Here is a 15,743-nt window from a genome sequence, read left to right as displayed (position 1 = left end):
GGAGATTACCATGGCCGGGGAGGAAAAGGCACCATTCACGATGCACAAAATGTCAGGTCATGTCATATTGAAAAACAACGCATTCACGTTATGTAATGTAGGTTCAGGCGTCTCCCAATGAACCATTGTGCTGGTTCTGTCCCGGAACCTGCGGGGGATTTCACCTGTATAATGACACGGCTATGTGGCACAGCACGGTGACATTACGAGGGGCTGCATCTGATTTCCTATAAGCCCCGCACTTCTGAGCCGCTGCCCACGTCGGGGCGGGAGAAGAGCCCGGGGCAATTACCTGCTTCTCGGAAAAGCTTTACTTAAAAGAAACGCTGCAGAGAGATAACTCCGCCCCCAGTCCAACGATTGGTTGAGGGAAGACGTCATCCAGGTAGGGGCGGGTCACTAGAGTTATTGCCTGGAGAAGCTGTCAGAAGTCCGCAATCAGTATACAGGACTGAGGAGAGAGGCCAACACAGGTCATCACTGTACACTGCAGGGGTAAGACACCACCTACACTTATATTACTATTATAATACACTGCAGGGGTAAGACACCACCTACAATTATATTACTATTATAGTACACTGCAGGGTTAAGACACCACCTACAATTATATTACTATTATAATACACTGCAGGGTTAAGACACTTATTTAGGCTTATACCATGTACAGCAATATAACTACTACTATTATAATACACTCACAGACTTTTAGATCTCATACATTATGTACCATCATATAACTTATACTATTATAATACACTGCAAGGGTAAGACACTGTGCAATTATATAACTATTATAATACAAAGCAGGGGTAAGGCATTGATATAGACTGACTGCCAGATCGGTTATGCTATGTACAATCATATAGCTTATACTATTATAATACACTGCAGGGGTAAGACATTATGTAGAATTATATATATTATACCATGTTTAATCATATAATTAATACTATTATAATACACTGCAGGGGTAAGGCACTCTTATACTATGTGTAGTTACATAACTTATACTATTATAATACACATAAGGGGTAAGACTCTGAAATGGACTAATAACATGTACAATCATATAATTAATAATATTAAAATATTCTGTAGAGGTAATGCATTCATAGACTGGCAGATCTCATACTATGTACAGTTACATAACTAGTACTATTATATTGCAGGTCAGGGGTAAGACATTGATATAGACTGCCAGATATATTATACTATGTACAGTCATATAACTAATACTATCACAACACATCATGAGTAAGACACTGATATAGACTACCATCAAATACTATGTAAGTAATATAACTCATATAATTTATAGTAATCAAAAGCAGGAGTAAGACATTGACTGCCATATCATAAAATGTGTTAGAATATATCTTTTATTATAATACACAGGCTATATTAAGATATACAGCTTTCCAGATCTTATTTACTATGTATGATATATAATTAATATTATTATAAGAATAATATACAGCATGGGTTAAACACTGTTACAGACCGCTAGAAATCATAAACTATGTAGATTATAGCACTTATATTTATATAAAACATAGCCTAAGGTAATATATTTATATATACTGTCATATACTATTTAAGACTATATAACAAATATAATAATATACATGCAGGGATAAGGCACAGGGTTAAGATATAGACTGCCAGATATATACCTAAACTATATCAGCAATATTAGAATGATATATGTGTGGTAAGACACCGATGTAGACAGTCAGTTTTCATACTATGTAAGGCTTATTATCATCAGTAATATTAAAATAATATACACCAGACACTGATATAGGCTGCCATATAGATATACACAGGGGATACAATATGATTATTTATAGTATTATATAATGACTGGTATGAAACAGGTAGGTTAGTCCATTTTACAAAGTGGCATAATTATATATTTAATTGACTTATACTAATGTATCATTATTGCTATACTCATGAAGAAACAAGTTATTACAGTCAGGGTGATACAGATACAGGTCACTTCACATGTTTGTAAAGTTATGGCACATAAAACACATTAAATTTATGCCTGAGGTAATAACATGTATATTATAGAAAATAAACATACATACAGTGGCCATAATGTGAATTGCATGGTATCCTTTTTTTTTTTTTTTTAAATAATATGATATGGAAAAATCCTCAAAAATCCTAAAAAATATGGTTATCTTACACCATGGTTAAATACTTTTCTCTTTATAGCTTAATAAACAAGTTGCTGTTGCTCCTTTTGAGATTCACTGCAGACAGTCTAATTGTGGCTGTTGCTGTGGAAGTAGAAGAGTCAGCCAACCGTTCTGCAGTTGTTCCATTCTACTGGAACTCTGTGACTGACAATATACATGCAGGGAGCTATCTCACATACTAGAAGGCAGTCAGTGACACAGATATTGGTGGTATCTAGTACCTTACAGGTTATACTCTGCTCCATCAGGAAGAGGACTGCATTACCTCTTCTCCCGGCAGTAGTGAATTCAACAGAGATAAACTACCAGATGTCTTCAGCTCCCGCAAGCACATCTCTGCACGGCGCATACCAAAGTCACTTATAACATAATGTCACCTGGATAACAACTCTGTGCTCCTAAAGAGTATATATCACTAACTACACAATATTAAAACATACCCCTATAAATAAAACATACACTGTGTGGCCCTCCTTCTGTATTATAATATACACCATATTTCCCTTGAATAAATTATCATAAAGTACACTCACTAACTTGTTTAATTATATACAGAACCCCATATAGCCCTCAGTATAATTTAAATCTGGCCCCTATATACAGATCCCCCCATTTTGATAATAGATAGTTCTCCAGAACAGCCCCCCCTAACAACAGATCTGCCAGTGGCAAGTGTGTCTGAATCACCCACTTTTCAAAAAGACTCTTTTGCCGCCATCCTTAGGACTCTGCAACTGCTGCTTGAGGCGTCCCTGAATGCATTCCCATTCCACCTCTGCTCTTGTTGATTTTGTCATATTTGCAGTGATATAGTGTGTGAAGTTCTCTGCTGTATATAGGCTGTTTATATTATATGATATGTAGTTAGTGCAGCCTTAGTGCTTTAGACCACCGGCTCACAGGAGGGTGATGCTACCAGGACTATATATAGATGCACAGGAAATTGCAGGTGGTTTGTAAAATAAACATATTCGCTCAACAACTGAGGATGGGGGTTATAGCTGACCCATAGTGCTTCTTAGCTTAGCTATGTGCACAGTTCCAAATCACCTGCAGAGGTCTGTTGTGATGTCTCTGCTGTGTCTTAGTGGTTTATTAGCAGAACGATACAGTTTCTATAACTGCTGCTATTTGTACACAAGGGAGGAATAGATTTGAACTCAGTTTTGCCATGTCGTCTGGAAGTGCTCCTTTCACACGAACGGATGCTATGCCTGGGTCGGGAGCGCTGCTCACCACTTCCCTCTTCATAGGGAGGCATGCTGCCAGGCTGTACATATGACTGAAGATGATCTATCATTTTTCTGGCGACGGCATGGTACAGTGATATACGAGTGAGCTCACAACGGCATGGCATGGTACAGTGATATACGAGTGAGCTCACAACGGCATGGCATGGTACAGTGATATACGAGTGAGCTCACAACGGCATGGCATGGTACAGTGATATACGAGTGAGCTCACTGTGTCGTGCGGGGCGCTATGGCGACCATATGCTAGCTGTCATTCATACAGCTAACATAGGACCGCCATATACAGTGTATATGTTAAAAGGGAAAAGCCTCAGGGCAACTTTGTGTATCACCACTGATTCGGGCCTCAGTCTGCGTTACATATCAATTTCTGCATAGCAAAAAACAGATGAAAATCTTCTGGATGAATCTAAATTCTGCAAAAAACTTTCATACTTCTTACTAAAATGTAATGAAATTCATTCACAAGTGACTCAGGTTTAATATACAGTATTGAACAATGTTACTGTGTAACTTTATGTTTGTAGGGCATGGCTGTCATACAGTACTCATATATGATGAGTGTAGGATTGGGCTACTGATCCATAATAACTCATATGGACCGCTACCAGCCATGCACAGGAATGTACATCTATATGGTTTTATTCATAGTTATAAACATTATATTTTTCCATGACAGATGTGTGATCGTAACGGTGGCAGGCGACTCCGGCAGTGGCTGATTGAGCAGATTGACAGCTCTTTGTACCCGGGGCTGGTATGGGAAAATGACAGCAAAACTCTCTTCCGAATTCCGTGGAAACATGCCGGGAAGCAAGATTATAACCAGGATGTGGATGCCTCTATATTCAAAGTAAATACAATTTTTTAAAATGCAATTACGTCATTGTGGTATATGTTAAATGTATTCTGTGAATTAAAGAAAAACCTACTGTATATACTCGAGTATAAGCCAACCCAAATATAAGCCGAGACCCCTAATTTCAACACAAAAAAACGGGAAAACCTATTGACTCGAGTATAAGCCGAGGGTGCGAAATGCATTGGTCACAGCCTCCTAGTATATAGCCAGCAAGACCCCTGTAGTGTATAGCCTGCCAGACCCTGTAGTATATAGCCTGCCAGCCCCCTGTAGTATACAACCTGCTCAGTCTGTCTCCGATGCTCTGGTGCTGTCTCGGGTCCTTTGGTACTCCTCGGCTTCTTCCAAAGAGGAGCGGAAAAACCTGAAGAGGATCCGAAGGACCTGCGGCGGCACCGGAGCATCGAATCAAGCATTGGTCTTATGGGTGACGTCGGAAGTTTTGACTATTTTTTTTATTAGCTTTATTAGCTATTTTATTGATTAGCTATACAGAGATTAGGGTTTAGTATGTTACAAGGGACCTACCTATCTACTTTTATAGGTAGATTTCTGATGGTAGGTTTCTTAAAGGAATCAAATAGAATGGCTCTCGGGTTTGAATTATGTTTTGACTGATGTCTAAGGCTGCATTCACACTGCTGTTTCCCGCCGTACCGTTGCGGGCAACGGCAGCTCATGGGGAGAGGAGGAGGAGGTGAGCGCAGTTCATTCCACCCCTCTCCATAGGAAGTTATGGCGCATGACATGTCCTATCTTTTTCCGGAGTACGGAGCGGTACGTGACACCGTGCGCCCATTGCTGTCTATGGGGGACGTATATCGGGCGTATATACGTCGGCCGTATATACGTCCCCCATACGGCAGTGTGAATGTAGCCTAAGGCAGTCATTGGGGCAGATTTACTTACCCGGTCCATTTGCGATCCAGCGGCGCATTCTCTGTGCTGAATTTGGGTCCGAACGGGATTTATTAAGGTAGTTCCTCCGACCTCCACCAGGTGGCGCTGCTGCGCTGAAGTTCCCCGGAACGCACTGGAATACACCGAGCCGGGCTGAGTGAAGGTAAGTGCAAGCTCCGCAACACATTTTATTTTTTAAATACGGCGGTTTTTCCGAATCCGTCGGGTTTTCGTTCGGCCACGCCCCCCGATTTTTGTCGCGTGCATGCCAGCGCTGATGCGCCACAATCCGATCGCGTGCACCAAAATCCCGGGGCAATTCAGGGGAAATCGGCGCAAATTGGAAATATTCGGGTAACACGCCGGGAAAACGCGAATCGGGCCCTTTGTAAATGACCCCCATTATGTGTGCATGGACAGATTTACCTTTTGTGTCAGAGCTTTGGATGTCAATATATCTGGTTGTTTAATATGGAACTGAAGATCTATATGGCTGTGAGTCTGTCTATATACCTGAGACTACATATAATGGCTGAATATTGTGTCTTTGGGGACTTTCTGTTTGGGTAGATAAAAAATACAAATCGATAACAACCCCAAAAAACTTCCCTAGACTGGATGAAGGTTTCAAATATCAACTACATTTTAGGAGAATTGTGTACATCACAGATAGGATTACAATGGAAGTTAACACCTCTATAGAAAACGCTATCATTACATCCACCACTTCCTTTCTGCACAGAGCATAGGGCACAGTGCATGGTGGCCTCATTTAGCAAGTCTTTAGTCAAAAGCCCCTGAATAAGATAACAAAGTTCCATACAATGTACTGACAAGATGGAAAGACATTGAAACAGCACTGTCTACAGTTGGGAATCTGTTCCTTTTGGAATAGATATACTGGTTTGGCTTTATTGCCACATCATGACATTAGGCTTCTTGAAAGACATTCTTGATGTTGGTCATTACAGGGGAGCTAAAAGAGGTAATGTTTTCCTTCATGAAATATTTATTTGCATATTTCCGTGAGCTCAGTGAGGCAGACTTTTTCTACCTATGTGGAGTCAGAAACTAAAGACAGATTGGAAGAAAGTGATATATTTTTATATCTGGTAGTCATGAGTCAAAAAGAAAACTGGTGATACTTTCCCTTTAAGAAAAGATTAATAAATTAATCTAAAAGAGCAAGGAAGTGAGAGCTCTATTTATTGAGTCTTTGCCAATTAGGGCCGTCTTCTAGGTGTGTGGAGACTTGTAGCCATTTATGCTCTACTAAGCGATTTAGGGAAATATGTTCATAAGTTTTCCTGGAAAACCTATATGCATATCTTCTGAAAGGGCAGTAATCAGGGATCACAGTGGGAACCTTCTGTAACTGTTTCGGCTTTATGTTTGATCTTTGTTCTAAAAGTTACATCTAAATTTATTTTGTGTTTCTGGATATTATTGCTAAAAGTGCTTTGAGAGTGTCTGTAAGGTTGAACTAGCAGTAATATTTGAGGCAAGCAGATTATAGCTGTGGCCTATGGTTAAGATTTAGCATCGGGGCACCAAAACATCTTGAAGATTCTCAGCAGAAGCTTCAAAATTAGTTTTTTGTGCAACTGGCAGGGAGGTAATGTGAAGTTTGCAAACAGAATCTTTTTTATTGGAGGCGAGCAGTATTGTCAACCTTTGGGCAGCAGCAGTTCAAAATTGTCTTACCCCATAGAACATTCCTGTCTCTTTGTAACTGAAAATGAAAGACTCTTTGGTATTTTTATGTATTTATGTTAGAGGGTTTTCTGCAGATGATATTCGAGAAACTGTAATGCATAGAATGATGTCATATGGAGAGTCCTCTGTCTTTCAGGTTGCTTAGTGCACTTACAGGTCAGTATCTATGAAACTTAGGTGTTTTCTAGGTCTATCTGAATGTGGTAAATCTTCTCGTCCGCTTGACATCTGTTTTTAGTTCTGACATAAGCTGAACATTTCCTCTTGCTCTGTAACTCTTCCTGCTTGGATTATGTAAACATATATGTACTTATAATGTGAAATACATACAGAGAATCATGTTAAAACCTTGTTGGTTTAGGCAACTTATTGGAAGTAACCTGTTTCATCCCTGTTTTTTGAAGGCTTGGGCAATATTCAAAGGGAAATTCAAAGAAGGTGACAGAGCAGAACCAGCCACTTGGAAGACACGTTTGCGCTGTGCCTTAAACAAAAGTCCAGATTTTGAGGAGGTGACAGACAGATCCCAGTTGGATATCTCAGAACCTTACAAGGTTTACAGGATCGTCCCAGAAGAAGAGCAAAAGGGTAAATGAGCTGAGGAATTGGCCAAGATATATTAATGTGGTTGCGCCAGTTTTCTGTCTAATTGTGCAATAAAATGAGCATCTTTGGAGCTTGCACATGCACGTGTTGCGGCTGCACCTTGTCTGACACCTAAGAAAACTGTGCCCTGAAAGGGGAGTGGTGGTGCTTAGTTGGAGTTTGCGACACATTGATTACAGCAAATTAACACAATTCCACGTTGTATAATGTTAGTGCACCAAAAAGAAAAAGGTGCACACTTCCCATAGCAGTGCAGACTGAATTATCTGGCACACTCTGCACATTAGTGAGGCAAACTGCACTAAGACGGTTTGCATCACTTTATTCAGGTTTGGACCATTGGGCCAGATTCATTAATAGTGATGCAAACTGCACTACATGTAGTTTGCCTCACTAATGTGCAGAGTTTGCCAGATTATTGAAGACTGGTGCCAATCACTGCACATGCTAAACTGAGTGCACTAAGTCTAACGGGTGTGCACCACATTTCTCTTTAGTTGCTGTAATAAAAGTGGACCATGGTCTGAAACGGCACAGGACACCCCTTTATGTGCAGAATTTAATGGCGTGAACACAGTACAGCTGTGCCACAAAGCAAGCACTTCCATGTTTAATAAATGTGGTCCAATGTGTTTTGTTACATGCTGAGAATGATTCCAGTTAAGTAGAAGAAAAAACTCCCCATGGGATGGGTGCTTTAATGAGAACAGATATGGGGGGCACCCAGCTATATTGCAGTCTTGACCTACTGAGATGGTGTAGTCCATATTTATACGTACATTGATCCACACTTGTACATTGCTTGTAACAAAGTGATGTCTAGTAAGTGATATATAGTTCTGCATAAGGTACCAGTGATTTGTAGTGAAAGTAAATTTGAAGTAGTTGTCCACTGTCCCTCTAGTCCAGTGATGGCAAACCTTTTAGACGCCGAGTGCCCAAACTGCAACCAAAACTCACATATTTTTCACAAAGTGCCGATTCGACAATTTAAGCAGTAACCTATTATTCCTTGCCCTGTTACATGTTTAAATTGTATAGGCACCTGAGGACACCAATACAGTAGAAACAAGAAGAAGAAGTTTGGATTATCATGGTAGCTTTCTTCTAGGGTTCTGGGATGCTTTGGACTGCAGGAGGCCTTGAGTCCTGTCTGGCGAACTCTGCGCTGGGGTGATGGCGCAGGTGCCCATAGAGAGGGCTCTGAGTGCCACCTCTGGCACCCGTGCCATAGGTTCGCCACCACTGCTCTAGTCTGTATGAGCCTTTTATGTTTACAAACTATTGAATTTTGTCCCTGTTTAACTCCCGTTTATCCTCTTTATTGCACTATGTTTGTGGCCTTTAGTGTTACAGGGTATAAGGGCAGTGTGCAATATTTATATTTCAGCATCTATGATCAGGTGCTATTTTCTGGGCTTTGTGTTTAAATGTATTTTATGAAATATTCCTAAATAAAGGTGTGTTCTATTCTATATAATTGTGTGTTTTAATTCTGGGCTTTGTAGGTGTTTCTAAATACACCTTTGGTGTTGTAGGTGCAAAGGCATTGTGCATATTTATGTACAGAGAATATAATAAACTCATAAAAAACAATAGGGACCCTCAAGTTTATTGAAGTGTTGACCTACCTCAATGGTCTACTCCACATTGTACTCCTCATCCATTGGCCATAACTTTAGAAGGGTCATTATTCAGCCATTATTGTAATATCTTTTGTTTGATTCTTTAGGTAAGCTGGGGAGTGCTTGCCTAAATGAAGCCACAGAAATGGACTGCAGCTCTTCAGAAATAGAGGTAAGATGAAAGACTGAGCAGCCACTAAATAATTGAGGAAATTCATCATATATTTTACACTGGTTTCTGTCATAAAATATATAAGTCACATGTTTATTAGTGCCTAAGCAACTTTCAGTGGATCTGTGTCCTTCCAGAAATGGAAGTAGCCATGAAGCATACGTACACATGGGTTGTACATAATTTATATGTGAACCTACAAATGTGTGGAGATGTATTTCCTATTGGAACAGTCATCCTATTCTATTCCCATCTTCCAATGAAAAAGATCAATTTATTGAAATTTTTTCACTGCCCTATTACCATGTAACTATTCTTTCTAGATAACCTGTAAAGTCCTTTGTTCATGTAAAGGCTCTGGTGGTTAATACTAGGTTACATCACACATCACAATGTATAAATAATCACCCGATCCGACTAGAATAATGATAACAGGTGAAGGGATCTTTTTATATCTAGTAATGTGTTATTTCTTTTTATTTATTCAAGCCATCTGCAGATGACTATTTGACTATGATTAAACGTAGCCCCTCCCCCTCTAAGGACACATGTCAGAAGCAAATCTTGCAGGACTGGTTGATATATAATCATAGCGCAGGTAAGTGGCTGTAGAGCTGGGGAACCAGATTGTATCTCAGAATATTATAGGATCTATATGTTTTCCTGCATTCATTTAAGTTATAGTTGGAGTATAATGGTACACTACAAAATCAGATTAGTGTTGTGAGGTGCAAATAACAGGGTAGCAGAGATTGCAGTCACTCATAGCTCAGCTTTCATTTTCCCACAGCTGTTTATAAAACGAAATCTGAGCTCTGATTAGTTTCCATGGGCAACTATAACAGTTTTACCCCAGACACTTTTGATAAATCTTCCAATGAGTCATTGTTGTGTGTGAGTGATACTTGCAGGCTGAGTCTCTCATTTTGTACCAGGACAGTAGTAAGTAAAAATACAGACCAAGCTGGAATTTCTCAGGGTTTCTAGACGTATTTGTGCTGAGGGCACAGACTTCTTGATGTGACACTTTCTGTTCCTCCTTAGGTCTACCCGGTTTAGATCCGTATTCTATGTACACAAATGAATCCGTCTCAACTGGTAAGAAATAGAATAAAACTGTCCTTTGTGGAACTTCCCTGGAAATTGTAAAAGCTCATGAAAATAATGCAGTATGGAACTACAAGTACTATAGGGCAGGACGTAGATTATATTAGGTTATACGATGTGTAATCTGACATCATTCTCATACATCAGTACAGTGATCTGCAGAGGTCAGACACTTGTAATAAAGAAATAATAGGTGGTATTCTTATGGAGACAGCAAACACTAAATGAAGTTATTGTTTCCACGCAACCTGCAATATCGTTAATCATTTCTACACTTTTCTGGTAAATGAGATAGCAGGTGATAAGATAACAGAAAGAGAATGTGATAAGATGCTATTACAAATGACTTTTTCTGTAAGCAGTGAAGACATTGATATGAAGCTCACCCAAGTTCACATGAGTATAGACACTATCACTAATCTCCCGAGGACTGCTTTATAACCAGGCTGTGACTTTGGGGAAATTATTATACATAGGTTCAGTCTGTTTCCATTCATAGTTCAGATTGTGATGTAACTAATGTAAAAACAAAAAAACTCCCCACTATTTCTGAAAATGTCATGGGAGTCTACGGAGGGCCCCTCAATTTACCCCACGACCATTGAGTCATATATAGGAAACACCTGTCCGCTGTCACTGATCACTGGAGCATGGCCAGAAGAAAGCAGAATTACATAGCAAGAGAAATCTTACTGGGCGGAAAAAACAAATTAATTTTTTAAATGTCCTTCCTGCTAAAAATAATACAAAGTACACGCATTCTTTTGGTCTAAAGTCTTTTTAAATTGAAAGATACATATTACATCAAATCTATGTTCTAGTCCCTTCCAGAGCTGTATTTGTCATTTTGTGAAATGATATTGTTCAGGCTATAGAGGAGGATGTGTGGGCTCTCTAATGACACATGTAGGAGAGTCCTTATGTGTTGTGTTGGTTTGTATTTTCTTACAATCATGTGTATCGTTTTTGTCTGTAGCATTGTCACAAATGATCATCCAGTTTTATTATGGAGGGAAAGCAGTCAACCAGATAACAACATCTCGGACAGAAGGATGCCGTCTGTCTATAGGACATCAGACTGGAGAAAAGATGTACGGGACCGAGCCCCTTGAAAGCATCAGATTTCCATCTGCTGACTACATTGTCAGTGAACGCCAGCGGCACATCACCAAAAAGCTGTTTGGACACTTGGAGAGGGGCGTCCTTTTATATAGTAATAGACACGGGATTTTTATTAAAAGACTATGTCAGGGAAGAGTCTTCTGGAGCGGGAACTGCATGCCGTACAAAGACCGATCGGTAAAACTGGAACGTGATGAGATTGTCAAGATATTTGATACCAATCAATATATTAGAGGTGAGTGCCCGATTTCATGGCACAAAGCAGAATTATTGTATGATGAAGATTCCTGTCACGTGTCAATTTGCTATTGTTATGTCTAAGTTTCCTGTCAGAGATGTCATCCCATACAGCCCTGATCACAGTTGAGTTTGTTAAAATGTATCCATTGAAGGCGATCTTTTTTTGCTATTACCCAAATCCATAGTAGCTAGGTTCTGATCGTAGACGCTTGGCAGCATAAATTTTAACCAAATGTTACTGAGGTTCCCACTGTCTTATATTCTGAAAATATTTCCTGGAAGGATGCATTTCTGGGTCAGTTCAGGATCACTATTTTGCAATAGTTCAGTTTGAGGACTGAGCCGTAATGAACGACTGTTGTATTACAGGAAATATATCTTATCTTTATGGCCTGTCATAAATAGACAATGTATCAGTGCTTGTTGTTTCCTCACTATTGTCTATACCCAGTATATTTATTACAATAGAGATTTTCCTCCAAGCATAGAGGCAACGTGCTCCTACATATATCGCCAGATTTACCCCATATTTGTTACATATTGCAAAAATAGTCAGAGGGACATTCTTAATCTCTTCTGTTTTTCTTGCAGAGTTCCAGCAGTGTTACTCCAATCAGCTGCGACTCCCAGAAAGCAAAGTCACATTGTGCTTTGGGGAAGAGTTCCCAGATGCAACCCCTGTCCATATGAAACTGATAATTGTGCAGGTGAGAAGTCAGAGCACTAGTTTGGTTTCATATGGCATTCACATATTCTCAACTCGCTTGTAAGGCACTAAGGAAGACATTTATTATGGCTTTTACCATTAAAAGGTTGTAATTCCTGGCCCTTGTTATAGTGCAATTCAAGCCAATGTAGAATAAATGTGGGCGCAAAGAGCCTCTTGGTATATCTGGGGCGCTATATGCAGCTGACAGGGGCGTTGCTAGGGTGGTAAAAGATCCAGGGCACGGGCCCCAATGCATATGTATCGCACTTTCAGTAATGCCCACTCCTGTACATAACCCCTCACATTTGGTTGTGCCAATAACAACTTTACCGAGGGTCTATACAGCTACAGAAACACAGAGGAAATCCGTACTTGTTACATTCAGTGACTACTGGTGACATGTCCACTTCACTAGGAGGGTGGTGACAAATGTGGCATTTTTAACCAGTTTTTAGTCCATTTTTCACATTTTGCAGTTACAAATGCATCACAATCAGTTTTGAGGATGTTTTAGGTGCAGTTTTGTTATTTTACAAGTGAACAACATTTGTGGAACAGGTTTCCCTTTCAAACTCAAATTCACCTGTGTCGGTTCATGTCTTTCACTTGTTAAATTAACAAAACTGCACCTCAAAACTGATAGAGATGAAGTTGTAACTGCAACATGTGACCGCACCCTGACAGTGTTATCCTGCTGCCACTTACACTCTCCCAAAATACTGTAAGGCTGCGCTCACACGTAATACACAAATACAAGACACCACAGGCTCGTTATCCATCACATGCATTTCACTGGAAACTCATGTGAGATTAAAACCAAGGCCCATCCTACTTCCACGTGTGAATACGTCCAAAGAAATGTAGCCAAAGCCCCAAGTAATGTCCCCCACATATCCCCCCAGTAATGTCCCCCACACATCCCCCCAGTAATGTCTTCCACACAGTCCTCGGCAGTAATGTCCCTCACGCAGCCCTCCTAATAGTGTCCCCCACACATCACCCAAGTAATGTCACCCTCTCATCCCCCAGTAATGTCACCCACACATCCCCTCAGTAATGTCCCCACACATCCATCCAGTAATGTCCCCCAGTAATGAGCCCCAAACAGATCCCCTGTAATGTCCCCAGAAGTGTCCCCACACACAGCCCCCTGTGATGTGCCCCACACAGTTCCCCCTGAATTGTGTCCCACACAGACCCCCCTGTAATGTGCCCCACACAGATCCACCTGTAATATGCCCATGCAGATCCCCCTATAATGTACCCCACACAGATCCCCTAGTAATGTGCCCCCCACAAATCCCTGTAATGTGCCCCACACAGATCTTCCTATGTTCTCACTCTCACCTCACTAGTCTTGTGCAGCTCTGAGCACAGCTTCCCCCTGCAGGTCATGTGATTGTGACATCATCACAGGTCCTGCAGGGAAAGCAGTGTGCACTTTCTCATCCCGATATACGTCCTGAGGACACAGATCGGGATGAGAGAGGGGCATCGGCCCCGGATCTTTTGACCTAGCGACGCCCCTGGCAGCTGGGGTAACAGCTCTGATAAATTCCCACCACAGAGCTTACTTGCTGCAGGACAAGCCTGTAGTGATTCCTTAGATCAATGTGATAGCAGGTCATACACAAACTTTGAGGGTGATAAATAAAGTTTAATAGTTACATGAAAAAAAAACCTTTTAATATACTCGGCACTCAATTCTTCACCATAGAAAATCTTTGCTCTATATATTAAGGTTGCAAACCTAAAAATACGTGGCCCTGCTCATAGGTGATGATTTGTTAAGAGCCTATCCAGTGTAGGCATTCTTCTGCTAGTTTAAAGGGGTATTCCAATCACAGAGTAGTCAATGTTCTAATGTGGGCCATACAAGCTGCCAAAGAGGAGTTGTGTCCATTAAGAAATAAAAATGTCCTCCAGGAATAGCTCAATTCTATGTGCTGGTACATTCACTTTTAAGCATCCACTTTCTCACACTTTGTCTTCCTGTTTGTGTCTTATCTCTCTGGTTTCTCTAGATTGAACAACTTGGATTGAAGCAGTTGGTAGACAGCTCCATCAAGAGTTATAACACAGCAGGTCTACATTTACTCCAAGACAACCAGATGGATCCCTGCACAACCCACCAAAGGGTGTTTTACAGAGAGACACCACAGATCACAGTCTGATTGTCCCAGTGCTCACTTGTACATTACAGATACATCTATTTTTATAAATTGTTTTTTAATGATGTTTTGTATATTTTGCATGATACGGCAGGAGTAGTTACTAACTGAAGTGGCTTGAAGTCTCCGACCACACCCTACAAAAATGTGCCTTATTTATGGGTGTCTAACAGAAATGTTCATACCTCTGTAGAGATGCTTTCAAGAAATTCTACATTATTCAGCATTCTTCTAGTAATTTTATCTTATTCTTAATTTGTTGCTAACAAACTTTGCATAAATGAACAATACAAATTGTTTTAGAGCGCAGTTTCTGTTGCTCCTCTTTATTTAAAGGAGTGAATTGCAGCATGTCCAATCAGTCTTAGGCCTCTTGCACACTAGCGTTGCGTTTCACGTCAGGGTGCAATGCGTGAAAAACTGACGTTTTGGCTGCGTTTTTGTTCCATTTTTCCTTGGAGTAATTTGCGTTTTTTTTTGCGTTTTCGGCGCATTTTTGACGCGCGATTCAATGGGAGACTCGAGCATTTTTCAAAGGGACCATGGTTTGGGATTAAAATGTGTTATTTAATTGAAAAATAATGTCTTCTGATAATTTGCAAACATCTGCGATCTATTCTTCACTGTTCCGCGCGTATATTATCTCCCGACAATTTAGCAGATGTGAAGAACAGTGAAGAATAGAATAAAAACAGTGAACACAGTGAACACAGTGACCACAGGATCATTTAAGATAAAAACACAGTGCAGAACACAGTGCAGAATAGATTACAGATGTTCGGCACATCTGCTTACTTGTCGGGAGATACGCGCGGATCGGCGCGAACAAAATAGCATGTGAAGAACAATATATATGTGTGTGAAGAACAAATTGCAGATGTTTAAATACATCTGCAATGTGTTCTTCACACATATATATTGTTCTTCACATGCTATTTTGGCCGCACCGTTCCGCGCGTATCTCCCGACAAGTAAGCAGATGTGCCGAACATCTGTAATCTATTCTGCACTGTGTTCTGCACTGTGTTTTTATCTTAAATGATCCTGTGG

The 15,743-nt window shown here is 40.3% G+C and overlaps 1 protein-coding gene across 1 annotated transcript; it reads left to right on the top strand.

Annotated features, from left to right (window-relative positions):
- Positions 1-416: 416 nt before the first annotated feature.
- On the top strand, positions 417-15,388 carry IRF8 (interferon regulatory factor 8). Its single transcript, XM_072117055.1, has 9 exons — positions 417-495; positions 4,143-4,316; positions 7,346-7,529; positions 9,280-9,344; positions 9,834-9,942; positions 10,389-10,442; positions 11,428-11,808; positions 12,405-12,520; positions 14,547-15,388. Exons 2-9 carry the CDS (start codon positions 4,143-4,145, stop codon positions 14,694-14,696), a joined length of 1,233 nt encoding a protein of 410 aa, XP_071973156.1. The 5' UTR covers positions 417-495; the 3' UTR covers positions 14,697-15,388.
- The last annotated feature ends 355 nt before the right edge of the window (positions 15,389-15,743 follow it).

This window comes from Engystomops pustulosus, chromosome 7 (genome assembly GCF_040894005.1).
Source record: "Engystomops pustulosus chromosome 7, aEngPut4.maternal, whole genome shotgun sequence".
NCBI lineage: Eukaryota > Metazoa > Chordata > Amphibia > Anura > Leptodactylidae > Engystomops > Engystomops pustulosus.
Note: the sequence above shows the minus strand (reverse complement) of the source record. Positions and strands in the feature narration are given on the sequence as shown.